The sequence below is a fragment of the Nematolebias whitei genome, chromosome 8 (assembly GCF_014905685.2).
Source record: "Nematolebias whitei isolate Nwh7 chromosome 8, NemWhi1, whole genome shotgun sequence".
NCBI classification, from domain to species: Eukaryota; Metazoa; Chordata; class Actinopteri; order Cyprinodontiformes; family Rivulidae; genus Nematolebias; species Nematolebias whitei.
In genome coordinates this window covers 19,454,307-19,473,416 of record NC_056505.1, presented here as the reverse complement: position 1 = coordinate 19,473,416, position 19,110 = coordinate 19,454,307, and the positions used below count along the sequence as shown (strand labels likewise).

Genomic DNA, 19,110 nt, shown 5'->3' with positions numbered 1-19,110 from the left:
CTGATTCATTGGTAACTCTAAATTGTCCCTAGGTGTGAGTGAGAGAGTGTCTTCATTTGTCTCTGTCCCTGTGATGGACTGGAGACCTGTCCAAGGTGTCCTCCACCTTTCATGCAGTGACTGCTGGATATGGGCATCAGTGACCCCCGCAACCTGAAAAGGAAGAAGTGGGTAAAGATGATGGATAGATGGATGGATGGATGGATGGATGGATGGATGGATGGATGGATGGATGTGCTATAGAAATAAACAACTTGTGTGGCTGATACGAAAATAAAGACTGCATTAATGAATATTAATCACAAAAAACACACTTAGCTATATTTGTAATCACAAATCAATCTTTTTCTGTAAACCTTTACTATCCTGCCCTTCAAAACCACTTTTTTTTTCATTCAACCTTTATTTATACAGGTTAATCCCACTGACTCATTTACAAGAGGCTCATTTTGTTTGAACCTAAGATAACCTTTCAGACTTTTAGCTTCAGTATTTTGATCCATAGAAGGATCTCTGTTTCATGGAGTAAAACAAGCTTCTCTTGACACACTTTTAGACCTTGAGGTTTGTGGTTGAAAAACGTTGAAAGTCCTCCATTTATGTAGGAGATGTGTTTACTTTAAATGCATTTTCTGAACAAGGGTCTGTTTAATCATCTTCTTATCTTCATACAGATCTTTAGACTAATATCAGAAAGAAGGACACAAAATACCCATTATTACATTTCCTAAATTAATTTGCATTTAATCTGATTACACGGGGGTGCAGTTTGTGTAAAACTCCAAAGAGTAAAACTGAGTCAAGAGCAGCTTTCCCATACGCAGAGGAAAATGTCATAGATTTTTATCTCAAAAGGCTGAATAAAAAGCTATCTTTAAAAGATGGTAGACAGAAAAGTGTCACAGCAGAACCGTGCTGTGGACTGAACACTCCTGCTGTCATGGATTTCCACACAGGTAAGAATCTTGTGTTTGGGTAGTGAAACGCTGAGGCTTTCATGTTGGCTGCATATCTGTAATCTCAGTCCACATGTGCATTCGGCACTGATTATCTTCCGTGCTCGCACTTGTCGCTGCTGCAGGCCTCTTCTTGGTGTGCATGCTTTTTGCACGAACATGCTGCCAGCCTCTGAGGAAGGGCACAGAAGACGGGGCCTTGGCCTCCACCGTGAAAACATTGATGGAGGAGATACAGAGCATGCTGGGCCACCTTGTAAGTATTGTATGCATATTTTAACAAATAAAGGCAAATATTAATTTAATAAGAACTTTTTAAGCCCCCCAAAAAAGAAAGAAAAATCATCTGCAACTTCCAATCACTAATTTCATGTAGCTTATATTTATTGAAATATTGGACGTATAAAGTTTATAATCCTTTCCTTTCAAATAATAATAAAAAATAAATACTACAGCATAAAAGTAAAAAAAATAATGTATTAAAAAAAGGAGGATAGACACTTTTAGCATTTAAAAAAAGCAATTTAATGGTCACAAAATGTGACAAAGAACTTGTGTAGACGTCAACTGATTAGTTTCTTATGGCCAAGACTGATTTTTGAGACAAGAAACAATTATTTTTATTTTTTGGGACAATAGGTATTTTTCCATTTTAAAAAATGTAGCAATAACTAACCATCTTAAATAAATGTATATTACCCTTAGATTCAAAATAAACTGTAGAAGAGTATTCTCATTTAAAAACACTAAACTGTGGGCTTCAGAAAGCTGCTTGAAGCAGCTGCTGCATCATTCTCCTCATTGATTTGGGTACAATTAGGTCTACACAAGTTTATCATAACCTCAAATAAGTAGGCTGAAATATTTTTGCTCCCTCGCAGTCTGCTCCAGGGCTGCTCCCGAACATCTCCTGCGGCTCCCTGAACATGACGGAGCTGCTCCCGCCAGAGCACCAGCCCCTCACCGTTCACATCTCCACCTTCAGCTGCTACATGCAGGAGTTTGCTGAGCCCATCCCCGAGCTGTCAGAGGAGCTCAAGACAAGTGCGCAGTTCATGCAGGATGTGGAGCGCCTACTGAGCAACCAGACCAGCTCCAAAAACTGCAGCCTGCCCACCTTCGATACGGCCCTGGACCCTTACATTAATGCAAAGTGCTTCCTGCAGCATGTGCAGAAAATACTGCCAAAGCTCTGATGTCTAGTCATTGTTATTTATTTTTTAACAGTCATAACTCACATTTATATTTACCGTGACTTTTTTACAAATTATTTATTCAGAAACAATTATTTATTAATAATAAAATGATAAAAAGCTGAGATTGTTTTCACGAGTTTATTTTGATTCAGAGTCAACATGTAAAACGAGTCCGAGAACTGGAAAAACATACAGCATAAGAAAATAGATTTATTTTCCCTTTGACACACACAAAGTAACAGAAATATGGGAACAACAAATGTAGATCCCATCTGCAATATACTGTACATCAATAAGGCAAAATGTGCTCAAAGAAGAGGCAAACAAACAGGTGAAATTCAACTTGTAAATAATTTAAAATTGACTGAATGAGAGAGGAAAAAACAAAATGCATCCTCACACAACACTGCAGGTGAAGGGAGAAAAATTGGTGCTTTTTCATGCAGCTATTCAAAAGAAGAAGAAAAAAATAATGCAAAGAGAAACAAAATCATTTAAGCAACAATGAAAACATTAAAATGTGCTTTTTATTTTCCAAAAACACCAATCATTTAGTTAGCAGTATAAACAGCTTTCAGTTCCTGTATGGAAAAAACAGAATCCTGCAGGTGTTTATAAAGTTATTTGAGCTTCGTAATTTCCAAGAAAACAACAAGAACAGTGAGTAAATTCTTGAAATTTTGGATTTAAGTTGACTAAAGCAGAATAAAGATGCCTGATCAGACGGGGAATTTTTGGGATGAGGAGCTTATAAACTGCAGCGATTTCATCTGGACTCCAACATTCAGCTAGAAAACCACTGCACGTTTCAGCAGAGCTAAATCTTGACACTCGTTGCTAACTTTCCACAGGTAAAATGTCTCAAAATGCCAAACCTCTCATTAAAAGACCCTTTCAACCACAATTTAAAAAAAAAGACTGCACTCTGAAAAAGGCACATACATCAAATAAAATTGTGCCTTTTACTTCTGTAAACGCTCTCCAAAAATATGCATGTATAAAAGAACTACATGCCAAAAACATACATCTGCCTGAGGAGCGATGAGCAACATTTCAAAAACAAACAAACAAAAAAACATATCAGCGAGCAGTAACTACAGGTAAGGACACTTTTGACCATAAGGCTGATGTACGACAGCTCATTCTGCATCTTTTACCCTGATTTTGTTCACAAAGTATGCAGAGAGCTACATCAAAAGTCTGATGTTCTACAGTGGTGAACCAGCTCTTCTAGAATATGGCTTGTGTTGAACTTCATGTAAGAAACGCACAGAAAGCATGTGTAAACTAGTCACAGTGATGGAGACGGACAGTCTTTTTGCTGAGGTCTCTATTTGGGGGTGGCATGGTGGTGCAGTTGGTAGAGCTGCCGCCTCCCAGCAAGAAAGTCACCAGTTCAAACCCAGTTTCATCCCACATACCAAAAACATGCATTTTAGGCTGACTGGTGACTCTAAATTGTCCCTACGTGTGATTGAGAGGTTGTCTCGTTTGTCTCCATGTGTCCCTGTGATGGACCTGTCCAAGGTGTCTCCCGCCTCTCGCACAGTGACGGCTGGATATGGGCACCAGTGACCTCCGTGACCCGAAAAGGAAGAAGCGGGTAAAGATCATGGATGGATGGGTCTTTGTTTGTTCAGATGAATGCACAAAACTCTTACACACAAGTGTAACCCTGAGTCATCATCAAAGAAAAAACCCTCCTGCAGAGAAGGTGGTGAGATACTGTACGCAAATATATAAAATGTGTACCGCTTTGTAGCGTTGCTCTCTGAGGGCTGTAAGTAATTTGACTCCATCAGGCCGATTGTGGTGGTAAAAACTAAAGATTGACAGCATTGAGTTGTAGTTTGCCATTTTTTTTAAAAAAAAGCACCAAAAACAAACGGGCAGAATGTGCAAAAGGTATCAAATCAAAGTAGACAGAAACTACAAGATAAACTCTAGTGTTAACAGATAATCTAACATTTTCCTGAGTAAATAAGGGATGTGAAATGGAGCAAAACTCTAACTGGACATGCCCCCTCAGGTTATCTACCGGTACATCCAGGTTTTCTACATCGAGTCTTTTGTAACAAGAAAAACAAAAGTCAAATAAGAACACCTACATTAAAACTACAGTTCTAGTCTCCACATTATAAAAAACACAATCCCACCTTTATCTTCTGGTAAAAAAAATGCTTTCATTCTGAATAAACATTCATTCAGTATTTCCCTTTTTAACACAACGTTTCAAAACCACAAGGAAAACCCTTTTCTTGATTTAAAACGTAAAGTACCAGCTTACATTGAAGTGTTTAGAGGATTGTCACCTGGAGAAGGCGAAGTAGTCACTGCATCAGTCCTGTCAGTCAACATATGAACGACCGTCACATTAAGAGCCAAAGAAACACAGCCCCACGTAGGGTTCTCTTGATTTCTCCAGTATGGATGGAAGACACGACGACTTCCTCAGATGTCTTACAAGAACGATAGATACGTTTTCCCAATTATTGAGGTGAAAAATGTTCAGATAACTTTTGGGTCACCTGTGTGCGTGGCAGCCTCGACGGCTTCTTTAGGCAGCAGGGAGGGATCGGTCAGGATGGACGTGGTTGTGCACAGCTGGCGGAGCGTACTCAAAACCACTGAAAAATAAAAGAAATTCATCTCATTACTTTCAAACCATGTCATGCTCTCTAATCAGTACCTGCTTACATAAACTAAATAGGCAATAAAAAAAAAGATTACAATGTAGATGACTAAAAACATTAAAATACTCCTGTTGGTTATATTTTCATTCACTAAACTTGCATCAGAAGTGTTTTTTGCCCCACATTCACAGCAGAGCTGTGTCTGATGCACAACATGAGGAATACAGAGCGTCAAGGCACGTCTTTTTGTTGTAGTTACTAAAAACAGCTTCTTCCCTCAGATAAAAGTGAGGTTAAAGGTCAGTGAAAGACCACGGTAAACCTGTGGGCTGTAAAACACACGTACAGTGCCTTGCGAAAGTATTCGGCCCCCTTGAACTTTTCAACCTTTTGCCACATTTCAGGCTTCAAACATAAAGATATAAAATTTAAATTTTTTTGTGAAAAATCAACAAGTGGGACCAATCGAGAAGTGGAATGAAATTTATTGGATGTGTCAAACTTTTTTAACAAATAAAAAACTGAAAAGTGGGGCGTGCAATATTATTCGGCCCCTTTACTTTCAGTGCAGCAAACTCACTCCAGAAGTTCAGTGAGGATCTATGAATGATCCAATGTTGTCCCAAATGACTGATGATGATAAATAGAATCCACCTGTGTGTAATCAAGTCTCCGTATAAATGCACCTGCTCTGTGATAGTCTCAGGGTTCTGTTCAAAGCGCAGAGAGCATCATGAAGACCAAGGAACACACCAGGCAGGTCCGAGATACTTTTGTTGAGAAGTTTAAAGCTGGATTTGGATACAAAAATATTTCCTAAGCTTTAAACATCCCAAGGAGCACTGAGCAAGCAATCACATTGAAATGGAAGGAGTATCAGACCACTGCAAATCTACCAAGACCCGGCCGTCCCTCTAAACTTTCATCTCGAACAAGGAGAAGACTGATCAGGGATGCAGCCAAGAGGCCCATGATCACTCTGGATGAACTGCAGAGATCTACAGCTGAGGTGGGAGAGTCTGTCCATAGGACAACAATCAGTCGTACACTGCACAAATCTGGCCTTTATGGAAGAGTGGCAAGAAGAAAGCCATTACTCAAAGATATTACAAGTATTTTAGTTACAAGAGATTGTAACTAAAAAAAAAATAGTAGAAAGAAGTTTAAATAACCCAAAGGACATGGAAAGAGGACAAACGTGCCCACGAACGCTGAAAGAAGCAGAAATTCACACCAAAAAGCAGAAATTTGCTGAAAAATGCAGAAATTGGCCAAAAAAAAAAAAAAAAAAAAAAGCCAGCTGAATAGTAGCTAAAAAAATAGAAAGAAGCTTAAATTACCAAAGAGAAGTGGTGTGCACAAATGTGCCCACTAAGGCTGAAAGAAGCAGATATTGGCACAAAAAAGAAGAAATAATCTGAAAAAGCAGAAATCTGCCAAAAAAAACAGCTGAATATCTAAAAAAGTATAAAGAAGCTTAAATTACCAAATGGAAATGGAGTGAGCACAAATGTCCCCACCAAGGCTGAAAGAAACAGAAATGCGTACAAAAAACTATGCAATTATCTATTAAAAAAGCAAAAAATTGCCAAAGGCAGCTGAATAGTAGCTAAAGAAATGTAGAAAGAAGCTTAAATTACCAAAAGAGAGTGGAGTGACCACAATTGTGCCCACTAAAGCTGAAAGAAGCCGAAATTAGCACAATAAAGTTTAAATTATCTGAGAAAAGTTGAACTTTGCCAAAAAAGCTGAATAGTAACTAAACCAAGAAGAAAGAAGCTTAAATTACCAGAAGGAAGTGGGTAGAGCATGATTTTGCTGAATTAGTCTGACAAAAGTTGAAATGATTGCAAAAAATGTGGAATTAGCTGAAAAAGCTGAAATTAGCATAAAACAGCTAAATATTAGCTGAAATAGCTGAGATTAGCAAAAATAAGCTGAAAGGAGCATAACAAACTGGAATTAGCAGAAATTAAGAAGCACACAAATGTTGGACTTAGCTGAATAATGATGTCAGTGTCAACTCAAAATAAACAAGGTCACTGAAGGGAAACACATTTAAACAAAGAAGTGAGAAGGTTGTAAAAACATTCAGTGAAACCTGATCGTCATGAGTGTTTTGATCTGTATCAGAAATTTGTTGCATTGTAAAACTCCCCGTTGTGTCATGGCAACTGAGTAATAATTCAGGAAAATACAGACCGATGCAGAGGCAACAGTGAAAATCCCTGAGACTGGAACAACCACTCGCACAGATTATGTGGGCAGATTTGAACTGCCCAGACATTTTAATGTCAAACAGTTGCATTTGTGAATTAATCACACTGTATTTAAAACGAGTGACATTTTTACTTACTGGGTCTGAGGACGGGGAGGGAGCAGTGATCATCGAGCCACTGCAGCGTGGTCTGATACAGCTCCGCCTTGCTCGTGGTCGACACCATTCCATTGAAAGACTCAAAGAGGGGCTTGATAATGATGCTGAACTAAAAAGGTAATACAGTTAAGGAATATTTTACTTCGGAGAGAGACAGGTATGCAACTCTTGATCTAAAAATAACCAAGCAGCAAATTCTGCAAGCATCTACGACCAGAAAAGAAGAAAACGAGCTGAGAATCAAAAGCTTTACCCTCTGCAGAAACACAGAGCTGCTTATTTTTAGGTCTATTGAAGGAAGCTTGTGCAACACTGAATTTTGCAGGAAATCCATCATCAAGTCTCTGCAGTATATTAAGGGTAGAAGTCAAGACGAGCTCAAACTGGAGTTCAGTTCATTAATGTACATTATTAACCTCTGGTGCAGAGAAGGTACTTAAAAAGCAGCTGTCAATACTGAAACAAGGAAGGAAAGTTGTAAACAAACATCACTCCTGAGTGGTTGCGTGCTGTAGTCCAGTCAAGGACTGATGCTTACTGATCATCATCAAGATTTGAGTTCTGAGATCAGAGATTTGCTACAAACCAGAAATAAAACTTCAAAGAAAATGTGTTCATCCTTTATGCTGAAAAGCAAATACACATACCAGATTAATTACAACAGGAGAGAGAGAGAGACTCATTAAAAGATTAATTATAAGCAGGACAAACTTATTCAAACACAAACTATGGACAACTCCATTTGTTTTCCCCGTGGTGTGCCCAAGATCACTGCTGGTGGTGGCAGAAACAAACAACTCACTGCCATGAACGTAGTGACACCTCTGCCACGAGGCTCAGCAGGAGAGTTACTCTGCAGAAAGGAAAAACTGAAAAAACACACAAGCTGCTCCGAAAACCTTCAGAACAATTTGTGCATTTCCTCTGCAACAGTGTATGATGCAACAAACATTCGGCGACTGCGAGCAGCACCAATGATTATCTGATGCCGCCAACTAAACTTCAAAAGAAATCTTATCAGAGTTGTGAGAACAGTGGCACATAAAGAGCTGTACTGTGGCTACAAGGATTACTGGTGATGGGTAAACTGAGTCACTGGTGAAGTGACTCAAATGTGACACGCTGCTTTGCGCAAGAGGCACCGGCCCACCAAGAAAGGTAGGGGATTCCTTCCTGAACTTGATAAACAGCTAAATACTTTTCTTTTTTCATGATACAACATAGCTACCATACCAGCAAAACTTTCAATGCTTGTCTGTGAATGTGTGCATCCTTGACTGTACATGGGCATTCCACATCACTATTTGATTTATTTGGGGGTTTTAGTAAACGGCAGAGAGTAAAACTGTCTTGTGGAAGGATACGATCCAGAACTTCCAGTTCTGAAGAGTGCGGGTCTTTACGTAGTCACTGAACTTGTCCTGCATGTGGTCTGAGCGGTTCCGCCTCACTGGCACACCTGTCGCAGGTAGCTGCTCCTGACACAAGCTGAGGTTAAACAGTGAGGGGAGACAGACAGAACAGTTAAAGGTTTTTAGTCTGTCCAACTTTTGCACATGTTAAGAAAAGTGAGAAAATGCATTGTGCTAAATACAGAAATGGTTAAATCAGGCCAGTTTTTCTTTACTTTGCTTCTTAGAAGTTAGGCTATTTTGTAATAAAAAAGTGGTCTTAATTATTAGTTCTGGCATTTTGAAGGTCTTTTGGACTTTAGCTGCTTCTACACCCATTTAACCTTTAAATTTGTTGCGTATACATTTTTCAGTTTTACTTATTCTGTACTTATTAGTCTTTGTTTTATTGTGATTACATGTGTAGTTAAACGTAAGCAATATATACAGGTCCTTCTCAAAAAATTAGCATATTGTGATAAAGGTCATTATTTTCCATAATGTAATGATAAAAATGAGAAGCATCCTGGGCCTCCATAACACCTCAGCAGTGCCACAGGCTGATTGCCTCTATGCCACGCCGCATTGAAGCAGTCATTCATGCAAAAGGATTCCCGACCAAGTATTGAGTGCATAACTGAACAGGATTATTTGAAGGTTGGCGTTTTTTGTATTAAAAACACTTGTCTTTCATTGGTGGGATGAAATATGCTAATTTTTTGGGACAGGCATTTTGGGATTTCATGAGCTGTATGCCATAATCATCAGTATTAAAACAATTAAAGACCTGAAATATTTCAGTTTGTGTGCAATGAATCTGAAATATATGAAAGTTTCATTTTTATCATTACATTATGGAAAATAATGACCTTTATCACAATATGCTAATTTTTTGAGAAGGACCTGTATATATCTGCAGTAAATGAACAGTTTTTGAAAGTCATATTGAAAAACAGGAAAATGATCCTTCTATGACCCATTACCAAACCTAAAGGCCCGGTCACACTACAGTGGTGCTTGAAAGTTTGTGAATCCTTTAGAATTTTCTATATTTCTGCATAAATGATCTAAAACACACATCCGGCCAGCGGGTAAATTCAGTCTGACCCACCAATGAGTTCATAATTATCTTTTATTTATTTATTTATTTATTTATTTTTACTTTGGTTGGGGGGTGGGGTCTGGCTTTGGGTTTTGTTTATTGCATTTATGATTCAATGCACCAAAATAAACAAATGTGAAAGGTAACAGATCATTGTAATACTCAATTCATTTTACAGAATGGCTTTAATCGCTGGATGTCCAGCCCTTGAGCTGCTGGCTTTCAGAAACTGCCCTGACCTAAAACATCATCAGATTTTCACACACGTCCTAAAAGTAGATCAAGAGAACCCAGCTAAACTAATGAGACAAAAATATTATACTTGGACATTTATTGAGTAAAATGATCCAATATTATATATTGTATTATTCATTAAACCTTTATTTATACAGGTTAGTCTCACCGAGCCTTGAGGACTCATTTACAAGAGAAACCTGAATTTTAACAGAGTGATGACAACAGTAGACAATCATAAAAGAAAGCATATACATTGAAAAAATAAATGGAAGAAAATTATATTTAAAAAAACAAAACAAAAACAGCTAGACTGTAAAGCGATGTAGAAAACTAAGAACTAAGAACATGTCTGCATTGGGTTTTCCCAGGAACTTAACAGATGTTTAAAGCCACTTAGAGAGGTCAAGGTCGAGAGCTTCAGATGTTTTTGCAAGATATTCCAGGAAACAGGAGCGGAGCAGGAGAAGGCCCTTTTATTCAATCCGCACAGACTCTGCATGTAATAATGTCTTCAGAGTGCACGCTGTAGCTGCACTCATGCAGTGACATGTAGGATATATATCTATAGCTATATATATTATATTATTATTATTACTATTATTATTATATTGTCCAATATGAATGACAAAAGAATGTGAACCTCTAGGATTAGCAGTTAATTTGAAGGTGAAATTAGAGTCAGGTGTTTTCAGTCAATGTGATGATGATCAGGTGTGAGTGGGCACCCTGTTTGATTTAAAGAACGGGGATCTGTCAAAGTCTGCTCTTCACATCATGTTTGTGGAAGTGGATCATGACACGAACAAAGGAGATTTCTGAGGACGTCAGAAAAAGAGTTGTCTCTATAAAAAAGAAACTGTCCAGATGGCCTGATTGAGAATGATTAGATATGATACCTGGATGATTGAGCATGAACTTTGTTGTCACACCATAAGTTGTTTGCCAACCGCCAATAAAAACTGAAGAAGTCTGCTCTTCACAACATGTTTGTGGAAGTGGATCATGACATGAACAAAGGAGATTTCTGAGCAGCTCAGAAAAAGAGTTGTTGATGCTCATCAGGCTGGAAAATGTTACAAAACCATCTGTAAAGAGTTTGGACTCCACCAGTCAGACAGATTGTGTACAAATAGAGGAAACTCAAGACCATTGTTACCCTCCCCAGGAGTGGTGGATCAACAAAGATCACTTCAAGAGCAAAGTGTGTAATAGTCAGCGAGGTCACAAAGGAGCCCAGGGTAACTTCTGCAACTGAAGGTCTCGCTCACATTAATGTTAATGTTCATGAGTCCACCATCAGGAGAACACTGAACAACAATAGTGGGCATGGCAGGGTTGAAGAAGAAAGTCACTGCTCTCCATAAAGAACATTGCTGCTCGTCTGCAGTTTGCTAAACATGGCATAGACAAGCCAGAAGGCTGTTGGAAGAATGTTTTGTGGCTGGATGAGACCAAAATATATATTTTTTGGTTTAAATGAAATGTTTTATGTTTGGAGAAAGGAAAACTGCATTACTGCACAAGAACCTGATCCCATCTGTGAAACATGGTGGTGGTAGTATCATTTGGGCCTGTTTTGCTGCATCTGGGCCAGGACGGTTTGCTGATGGAACAATGAATTCTGAATTATATCAGAGTATTCTGAAGGAAAATGTCACAACATATGTCCATGAACTGAATCTCAAGAAATTCTCAAGAGGTAATCAACAGTTACTGGGGAAAAAAAAAAGGGGGGGGGGGGGGGTCAAATACTTTTGCCACTCACAAATATGTAATATAGGATAATTTTCCTCAATAAATAAATTACCAAGTAGAATATTTTGTCTCATATGTTTAACTGGGTTCACTGTATTTTTAGGACTTGTGTGAAATTCTGATGATGTTTTAGCTCATATTTACGCAGAAATATAGAAAATTCTAAAGCATTCACAAACTTTCAAGCACCACTGTATAACATATTCAAGAACTTATGTTGACCTATGTAAATTGTGTCCTACACGCAAACATACGCAGAAGATGGAATAAAAAAAATCAACTGGATGTCTTTTTTGGCCGTATATTTAATGTATTGCTAATGAGTTGAACAAATACATAACCTTTGTGTAACTTAGATGTAACTTGTCCATAGCTTATACATAACTCATACAAGCATATGAGAGCGTTTTTTGATTTGTGCAAAGGTTGAGATCAATATGAGAGTAACTTCTACAGAGCATGATGAAGCAGACTGTGATGAGGGCGGCTGCCCCACAGTGACATATAGCATCAACATTTGACAAAAATGTCAAACACACTTACATAAGTTGCATAGTTAAGTGTAAGTTTTGAGAAAGTTTTCAGGATGCTGATATATGATGGCATAAGTTTGTTGTTTGGTGATGCCTTAAATACTCTTAAGGTCCTGTCACACAGTGCCATATTGCAACAGCAGTTATGTTGATCATCAACTGTATGAGGAGTTTTTAGATAATAGCTCTTGTTGGTGATAAAATACTATTTTATGAGTCAAATTGTGTTATCACATGTTTTTAATAAATTCATTTAAAAGAAATGAGAACAAATTGTGTCTCTGTGACAGGCTGATTGTAACAAAGTGTCTGAAAATCTCATTTAAAATTTGCTCATTTCCTGTTGTGCGTCACCACAACACTGGTTCGTCCTTCGAGTTCAGGAGCTTTTTTAATGCCTGAATGGTTCAAAGTTAAGTGGTCTGACAAGAAAAAACAAACAAAAAAATCCTTTAAAAATAATTACGCATTGGACTGAAAATTAGCACAAAAAATAAATAAATAAAATACAGCCAAAGTCCAAACAACTATTAAGACTTTTTAAAAAGCCTGAACTACCGGTACTACTGATGGAAACCATTTTAAAGACATCCCAAGAAAATTCCACTCAGAAGCTAATAAAAAAAACAAGGGATGACTCAAAACTTTTGCACATCACTGTCCATAATGTTTTGGATTACCTAATAGAAGCATTGAGCTCCTCTATCTCCTCTCGTAGCCTCTTGACCTCTTCCTGTATCTGCTGCCTCTCCTGCTGGAGCTTCCCGATGTGCTCCACCGTCTTTTGCAGCGTGACCGCATTTGTAATCTGAAGCCACAAAGTCATGAGACAAGAGCTGCGGAGTTCTAGTAACAGAAGACGTATGAACAGACTTACGTTCGACTGTGACTTCAGAGTGGGAACAAGGTTTCCGAGTGTCTTAAAGCCAATATTTATGTTGCATCGCCTCTTTTGTTCAGCAGATATGTGGGTTGTCCTCCGGTTCTGTCACACACCAGTGAAAATATTAATTATGGAGTGTTTCACATACTGGATGAAAAAAATATATGTTGATGTTCATCAGGATCGCACATGAAGAGTGGGTTTATTAATTCAAACATGTGAACAGATAATAAAAACTGTAACAGACACAAACCTGATTGTACTCATTCTTTACCAAAGCTGAGCTGCTGATGATGATTGACTGCGGACTGGGAACTTGATCAAATCCACAAGGCGACCCTTGACTGGTTTCCTGCTGATTGTGAACTGCACAGAAACCCCCCCCACAGAAATGATTTTTTTTTTTAAAGAGACACTAAGTTTAGCATTTTGAGAAGCTTTCAGTTTAGAAAATAAATCTTAACGCCACCTGAAGAGGTTTCTTTCTGACTGTGTCGGCCAGTAGAAAACAACTTCTCTTCTAGGACAATGGGCTGAGGAGACTTCTGCGAATGAGGCAATCTAGAGGCCTGAAAAAAAAAATTACTAGGAATGAGAGTTGGTGCAAAAAAGACTTACTTTGTTACTAATCAGAAAAGCTAAATCTAAAAGTTACCACAGTGTAATTTATGACAGATTTGAAAATTAAATAAAACCATACCGCTGAAAAATGGGATGTAGTAATGACCACTCCAGTGGTAGGTGGGGATGTACCAAAAACAGAACTGGGATGACCTGGGAAAGGGGCTGAGAGGATTTGCATTTATTCATATTTGAATTAAAACAAGTCACAGACCAGTTATGATTGACATATTAATATTGACATATGGTTTCCTGACATATGATTTATATAAAAAAGACAGTAAACTGAAGCATCTTTGAGACAGAGTAATTTGTGTGTAAATGTCATTTTTCAAGACACCCTTCCACTCTCAGATAAACCAAAACTTAAGTTTAAATAAGAACACCGCTGACCTGGGAAAATGAGGTGGGTAGAAGGAAGAGAATTAGCAGGAGTGAACCGTTGCACAGAACGGACTTTGCTGGAAGTGTTTGCCTGAAAAGAGCGAGGCAGAGCGAAAGCCTGAGGATGCTGCTTGTGAGAAGCCGGCAGTGGAGCCAAAGGCTGGAGCTGGGACGGAGGAGCAGAGATGTGGCTGAAGGTGGTGGCTGTGTCACTGGGGGTGACAGTAGAGGGGGCGGTGTGTGTGATCACAGTAGGAGTTACTGCCTCATCCAGCACTGAGGTGTTGTTCAAGGGTAAAGGCACCATGGGTGCTGCTGGAGCCAAATTCTGGCCTGGAAGGCACTGCGCCAGAGGATCCTCAGGTGAAGGCTGAGAGACTGAAGAAACTACAGACTGACTGCTGGACGCCACCTCCCCACCAAATAGAGACACGAAGTTCTGTACATATGCAGCTCCACCAGCACCATCGTCTTCTGTTTGACTGGTCTGACTGACCATGGGTGCAGGAAGAGGCAGGGGGCCTGCTGGGGGTATGTGGTTGCTTGAGAGCTGCAGGGAGGACATTAATGGAGTCTGGTGTAGGATTAAAAAAAACAAAAGGAAAAAAGTTATTACTTTCTTACAGTAGGATATATTAGAGAAGAGACATCACTCAAGTTCAGGTTAGTTGGAAACTTAAGGTCTGGTTTTTAAGTTTAAAACCGTTTTAAGGCTGCTTTAGCTGGATGCAGAATTATTTCCCATTTATTTAACTAATTAATTAGTAAATTATTTAAATTGCAGTGATTAGAGTTAGCCTAATATTTACTGCTAATGCCATTATGGTCAAGCTTGCTGTGACTTCTAAACTAAAGACAAGCAGAAACAAAAGAAAAGGACAACTAAGTTGCATTAATATTTGTTTTAGATCAAGTGGTATAACAAAAATAAATTAAATGGCAATGCAAAATGTGATATTGGGAATAATAAAATAGCTCACATAAATGTTTTATAAATACTTGATTTTGATTTATAATACAAAAATATGTTGATAAAAAGGAATTACAAGAAATAAAATGGGAGTGAGTATTGTTTGTGTTGCTGTAATTCTTGCCATAATAATAATAATAATAATAATAATAATTTTAATATTATGCTATAAATTTTTATTATACATTCATACTGTTTTTAAATGCAGACCTATTTACAAGCCAACACAGCTCTTAAAGGTCCAGACAACACCAGAGTTGACTTGGACTTTGAGGACTGAAAAAGGTTTCCGTATGAAAAAAATGCTGTTTATTTAAAGTCAAACAAGAATTTAATGTAAACATTTAAGTGTCAACTTAACCCCACCCAAAAAAACACTGTTGTTGCTGAATAAATCACTTCTGAAAATCATAAAGGAGAATAAATCTGACAGACACAAAATCAGAAATATTTCTAAACTGTTGTTACTTCCATGGTAATATATTTCAGCGAGGCATGCTTACTCCTGGAAAAATAAAGTTTTATAATATTTTAAATGGGGTTTGTGTGCATGTACATTAAGACTTAAAGATGGCTGAAGTCCTTAAAATTTAGCACAGAAAAAAACAAAAACAAAGTTGAAGCACATATTGTGATACTGGAGTGTGTCAGGGGCTGAGGTTGGGTCTGTTTACCTGCAACTGAGAGCTGCTGTTGGGTTGAGGGGTGACAGATGATGCAGTGGGGGAAACAGAGGGGAAGACAGGCTGACGGAGGCTGTGAAATAAGTCTGGAACAAGAGTCTCTATGTTAGCTGGAGGTTAGTAAACCACACTACTCCTTATGTTAGGTTAAGCTGACTCCTAAAGCAGCGTTACCAGAGCATGTGCGCACGATACCTATACAGTGTGTGCCATTAGTTTGAGTTTTATTACTGCAGCTGCAGCTGTGGGTGGTGCTTTTCCACTACCTTGTAGTGGATCGAAGGAGTCCATGAAGTCGAGGTTGGGTTGTAAGGGGATGAGTCCTGGTTGGATCATGTCTGCATTCCCTGCATGAGCTGTGAACGGTGGGGGCAGAGGGAGGGTGAGGGAGGGGGGAGGAATGTAGACAATGTAATGAGCGCAAAGCAAAAGTACGGTGGCCCTGAGGTGTAAATGACCGACATTTGAAAAAACACAACAAAAACATAACAATATTTGAAAAAACGAAATTACATTTGAAAAACAAAATTAGGCCAAAGTGGAAGTGATCGAAGTGGAAGTGGCCAAAGCGGAAGTGGCCGGAATCACATTTGGAAAAAACAGAATTACATTAAGCCAAACCAGAAGTGCTGGTGGTGGTGAATGGGGGGAGGAGTTATTTATCTTTTACTTTATTAACATAAAACTATGGTGGCCCTGAGGTGGTTTGACTTAATCTAATTCCGTTTTTTCAAATGTAATTCCATTTTTTCCAAATGTGATTCCGGCCACTTCCGCTTCGGCCACTTCCACTTTGGCTTAATGTAATTGTTTTTTTCTAAACATAATTCCGTTTTTTCAAATGTTGAGTTTTTGCTGTGTTTTTTCAAATGTAATTTTGTTTTTTGATATGCAATTCCACCCCCCCCCCCACCCCCACACACACACACACACACACACACAAAAAGTGATTCCGGCCACTTCTGCTTCGGCCACTTTCACTTTGGATAATGTAATTCAGTTTTTTCAAATGTTGTTCATTTACACCTCAGGGCCACTGAACAAAAGCTCCTAAAAGCCTTTGAGGAATTTCTCACCAATTTCTCTTGGGTTCGGCCAGGCCATGGGCTGGTGCGAGGCCAGCGTAGAGAACAAGGTGTCTGTAAACTCTGACATCAGAACGTCCATGTCAAAGAGGGGGTCCTCCATCTCCATCGGGGCGGGGATTTCATTATGCTTACGAGACCCGCGGCGTGAAGCAAACTCTTCATCCTGATAAAAGGAAGCACGGAGCATGTCTGGAGAGACTTCCCCAAACAGAGAAAACTGCTCCTCTGGTCCCTTTAATTGTTCAAAATGCAACCACCAAGTTAATGTCACACAAGCATGCCGTGTGGAGCACAATCAACAAGGGATGGCAATAAAATCATTCATGCACTAATCTTAAACCAATTTTTCTCTATGTTTAATACAATAATGTGCAAAAGGTTAAACTGAGTTAGATTTTCATTTATTGCAGACGACTGCCGGTGAAAGATCAGACTCAATTAACTTTAAGTGCCTGAAACTTTTGCATAGCGCTGTGAGTGTGTCTGCAAATGATAAGCTAAACAAAGTATGAGCTGCCAAAACCCTTTCCCATTACAGTGACAGACCATTTCTTATAAAGTAAATAAATAATGGGTTAGTTTTAGCTGTATTAACACTTAACTGAATAGATGCTAATGATATTGATCATGTGGACATCAGAAGAGCTCTGGTGAGTTAATCAGGATGTTCTCCATACCTTAAGTAAGCTGGAGAGGTCCTCATCTTTGTGCTTCTGCAGCTACAAAAGAAGAAGGACTATGTTATACAGCACTGTTTTATATTTAAAATATAAAAAAATGAAGATACACCTGCAGAAGTCAAAGTATTATCCTGACAATAATTAAAGTGTATTTAAAATAACACCACAACAATACCCTTTTCTTAAAATATGTTCTCCATTTATGATATTCTTTTATGGCAATTTCAATTCTTCTTTTCCAGCCTTTTCCATCTGTAGCAACAGCCTGTAGAAGAGAGACAGAAACAGGAACTAAGCTCAAATGTGCCAAGAGTGCACAACTTAAGGGAAGGAAGTAGCAAGAAAAACAGCAAAGCAGTTTATAGGAGACTAAACTTAAAATGAACTGTGGGATTTTGGCTAAACAAATCTGTCATTCAGTACTTCTCAGAGTCACCAAACTTTCCTGTATTTACCTCTGCAGGACGATGAACATCTGAGTCCATGTTTCCATCCAGGGGCGTTGCAAAGTGACAAACAGGATTTCCCCTTTTCTCAACATCTGAGGAAATAAGATATGACATAATCAATCAGCTTCATAGTCCCAAAGTGTGCAAACACATTTAGCTTCAGGCTCACAGCTTGCATAACGCTTTGCCCTGCTTGTATTTATCTTTGTGGCAAAAATTAAATTTACTATTTGATGTTGGCATGCAATCAAAGCTCTGCTAGTCCATTTAGGTTTTAAAACTGTATTTTTCTTGATGACTTCATAAACAGAAACCAGTCCCCAAAGCTTATGAGTTTAAACATTATGCTGCAGGGACTGGTAAGAACAGGCTGACAAACATGAGAGCTACAACTTTAAATAAATAAATAAATCACAAATTTATATACAAAACATCTTTCAAACACAAGTGCTACTCAAAAGTGCTGCACAGCAAAATTAAAAGCTAAAAAAAAAAAAAAAAACATTAGAGATTAAAAGAAAAATTACAAACAAGAAGTTTAATTTGTAAGAATTTTCTTTAGGGTTGATGTTTCACTTCGAGTCTTATGCCTTCATGCACCCTGCAGCTTTGGTCAAAACAATGTCACGCCTCACTAAACATGAAACAATTTGACCACACTCTCAATTCCAAGTCAAATAAAATGTTGAACTCTTACACTGCATGTACCAGGCTCTCCATATGGCATTGTTAAGTCGGATCTTGTCCCTCCAGAGCAGTTTGAGACCTTTAAAGTTCTTCCATTTGGGAGAAACTAATTTTCCACTAGAAAGACAAAGAAAGAAAGAATTTAAACAAATTCTCAGATTATAACAGACATAAACCACAGTAATGTAAGCATATAATAACATCCAGTGTCTGAAGTTGCAAATATATTTGTCAGATATTTCATTCAAATAATTTATAATATCACAAAAACCCCTTTGGTCGGGGTGCTCTTGTAAATGAGATCTTAAAATCTCAATGAGTTTCTCTTGATAAAATAAAGAATTAAATGTCAACACATGACCAAATAAAATCAATCTTAATCAGATGTAGGACAGAAACTAATATTTATGCCAGAATTGTATGATCACAGGAATTTAAATGTCCCTCCATCCATTATCTTCCTCTTATTTCAAAGTCGGGTCTCG

The 19,110-nt window shown here is 38.3% G+C and overlaps 1 protein-coding gene across 1 annotated transcript in view; it reads right to left on the bottom strand.

The window, feature by feature from the left end:
* Positions 1–3,694: 3,694 nt before the first annotated feature.
* LOC119413339 (MLX interacting protein) overlaps positions 3,695–19,110 on the bottom strand; it is a 20,578-nt gene continuing 5,162 nt past the window's right edge. Inside the window, exons 2-18 of the mRNA XM_037680380.1 lie at positions 18,636–18,742; positions 17,945–18,030; positions 17,665–17,754; positions 17,487–17,528; positions 16,798–16,972; positions 15,988–16,077; positions 15,713–15,807; positions 14,078–14,642; positions 13,764–13,849; positions 13,533–13,632; positions 13,317–13,429; positions 13,058–13,165; positions 12,861–12,988; positions 8,527–8,650; positions 7,142–7,271; positions 4,465–4,779; positions 3,695–3,728 (exon numbers count right to left, since the gene is read on the bottom strand). Coding sequence (XP_037536308.1) covers positions 4,661–4,779; positions 7,142–7,271; positions 8,527–8,650; positions 12,861–12,988; positions 13,058–13,165; positions 13,317–13,429; positions 13,533–13,632; positions 13,764–13,849; positions 14,078–14,642; positions 15,713–15,807; positions 15,988–16,077; positions 16,798–16,972; positions 17,487–17,528; positions 17,665–17,754; positions 17,945–18,030; positions 18,636–18,742 — 2,158 coding nt within the window. The 3' untranslated portion in view covers positions 3,695–3,728; positions 4,465–4,660. The remainder of the gene's footprint in view (positions 3,729–4,464; positions 4,780–7,141; positions 7,272–8,526; positions 8,651–12,860; positions 12,989–13,057; positions 13,166–13,316; positions 13,430–13,532; positions 13,633–13,763; positions 13,850–14,077; positions 14,643–15,712; positions 15,808–15,987; positions 16,078–16,797; positions 16,973–17,486; positions 17,529–17,664; positions 17,755–17,944; positions 18,031–18,635; positions 18,743–19,110) is intronic.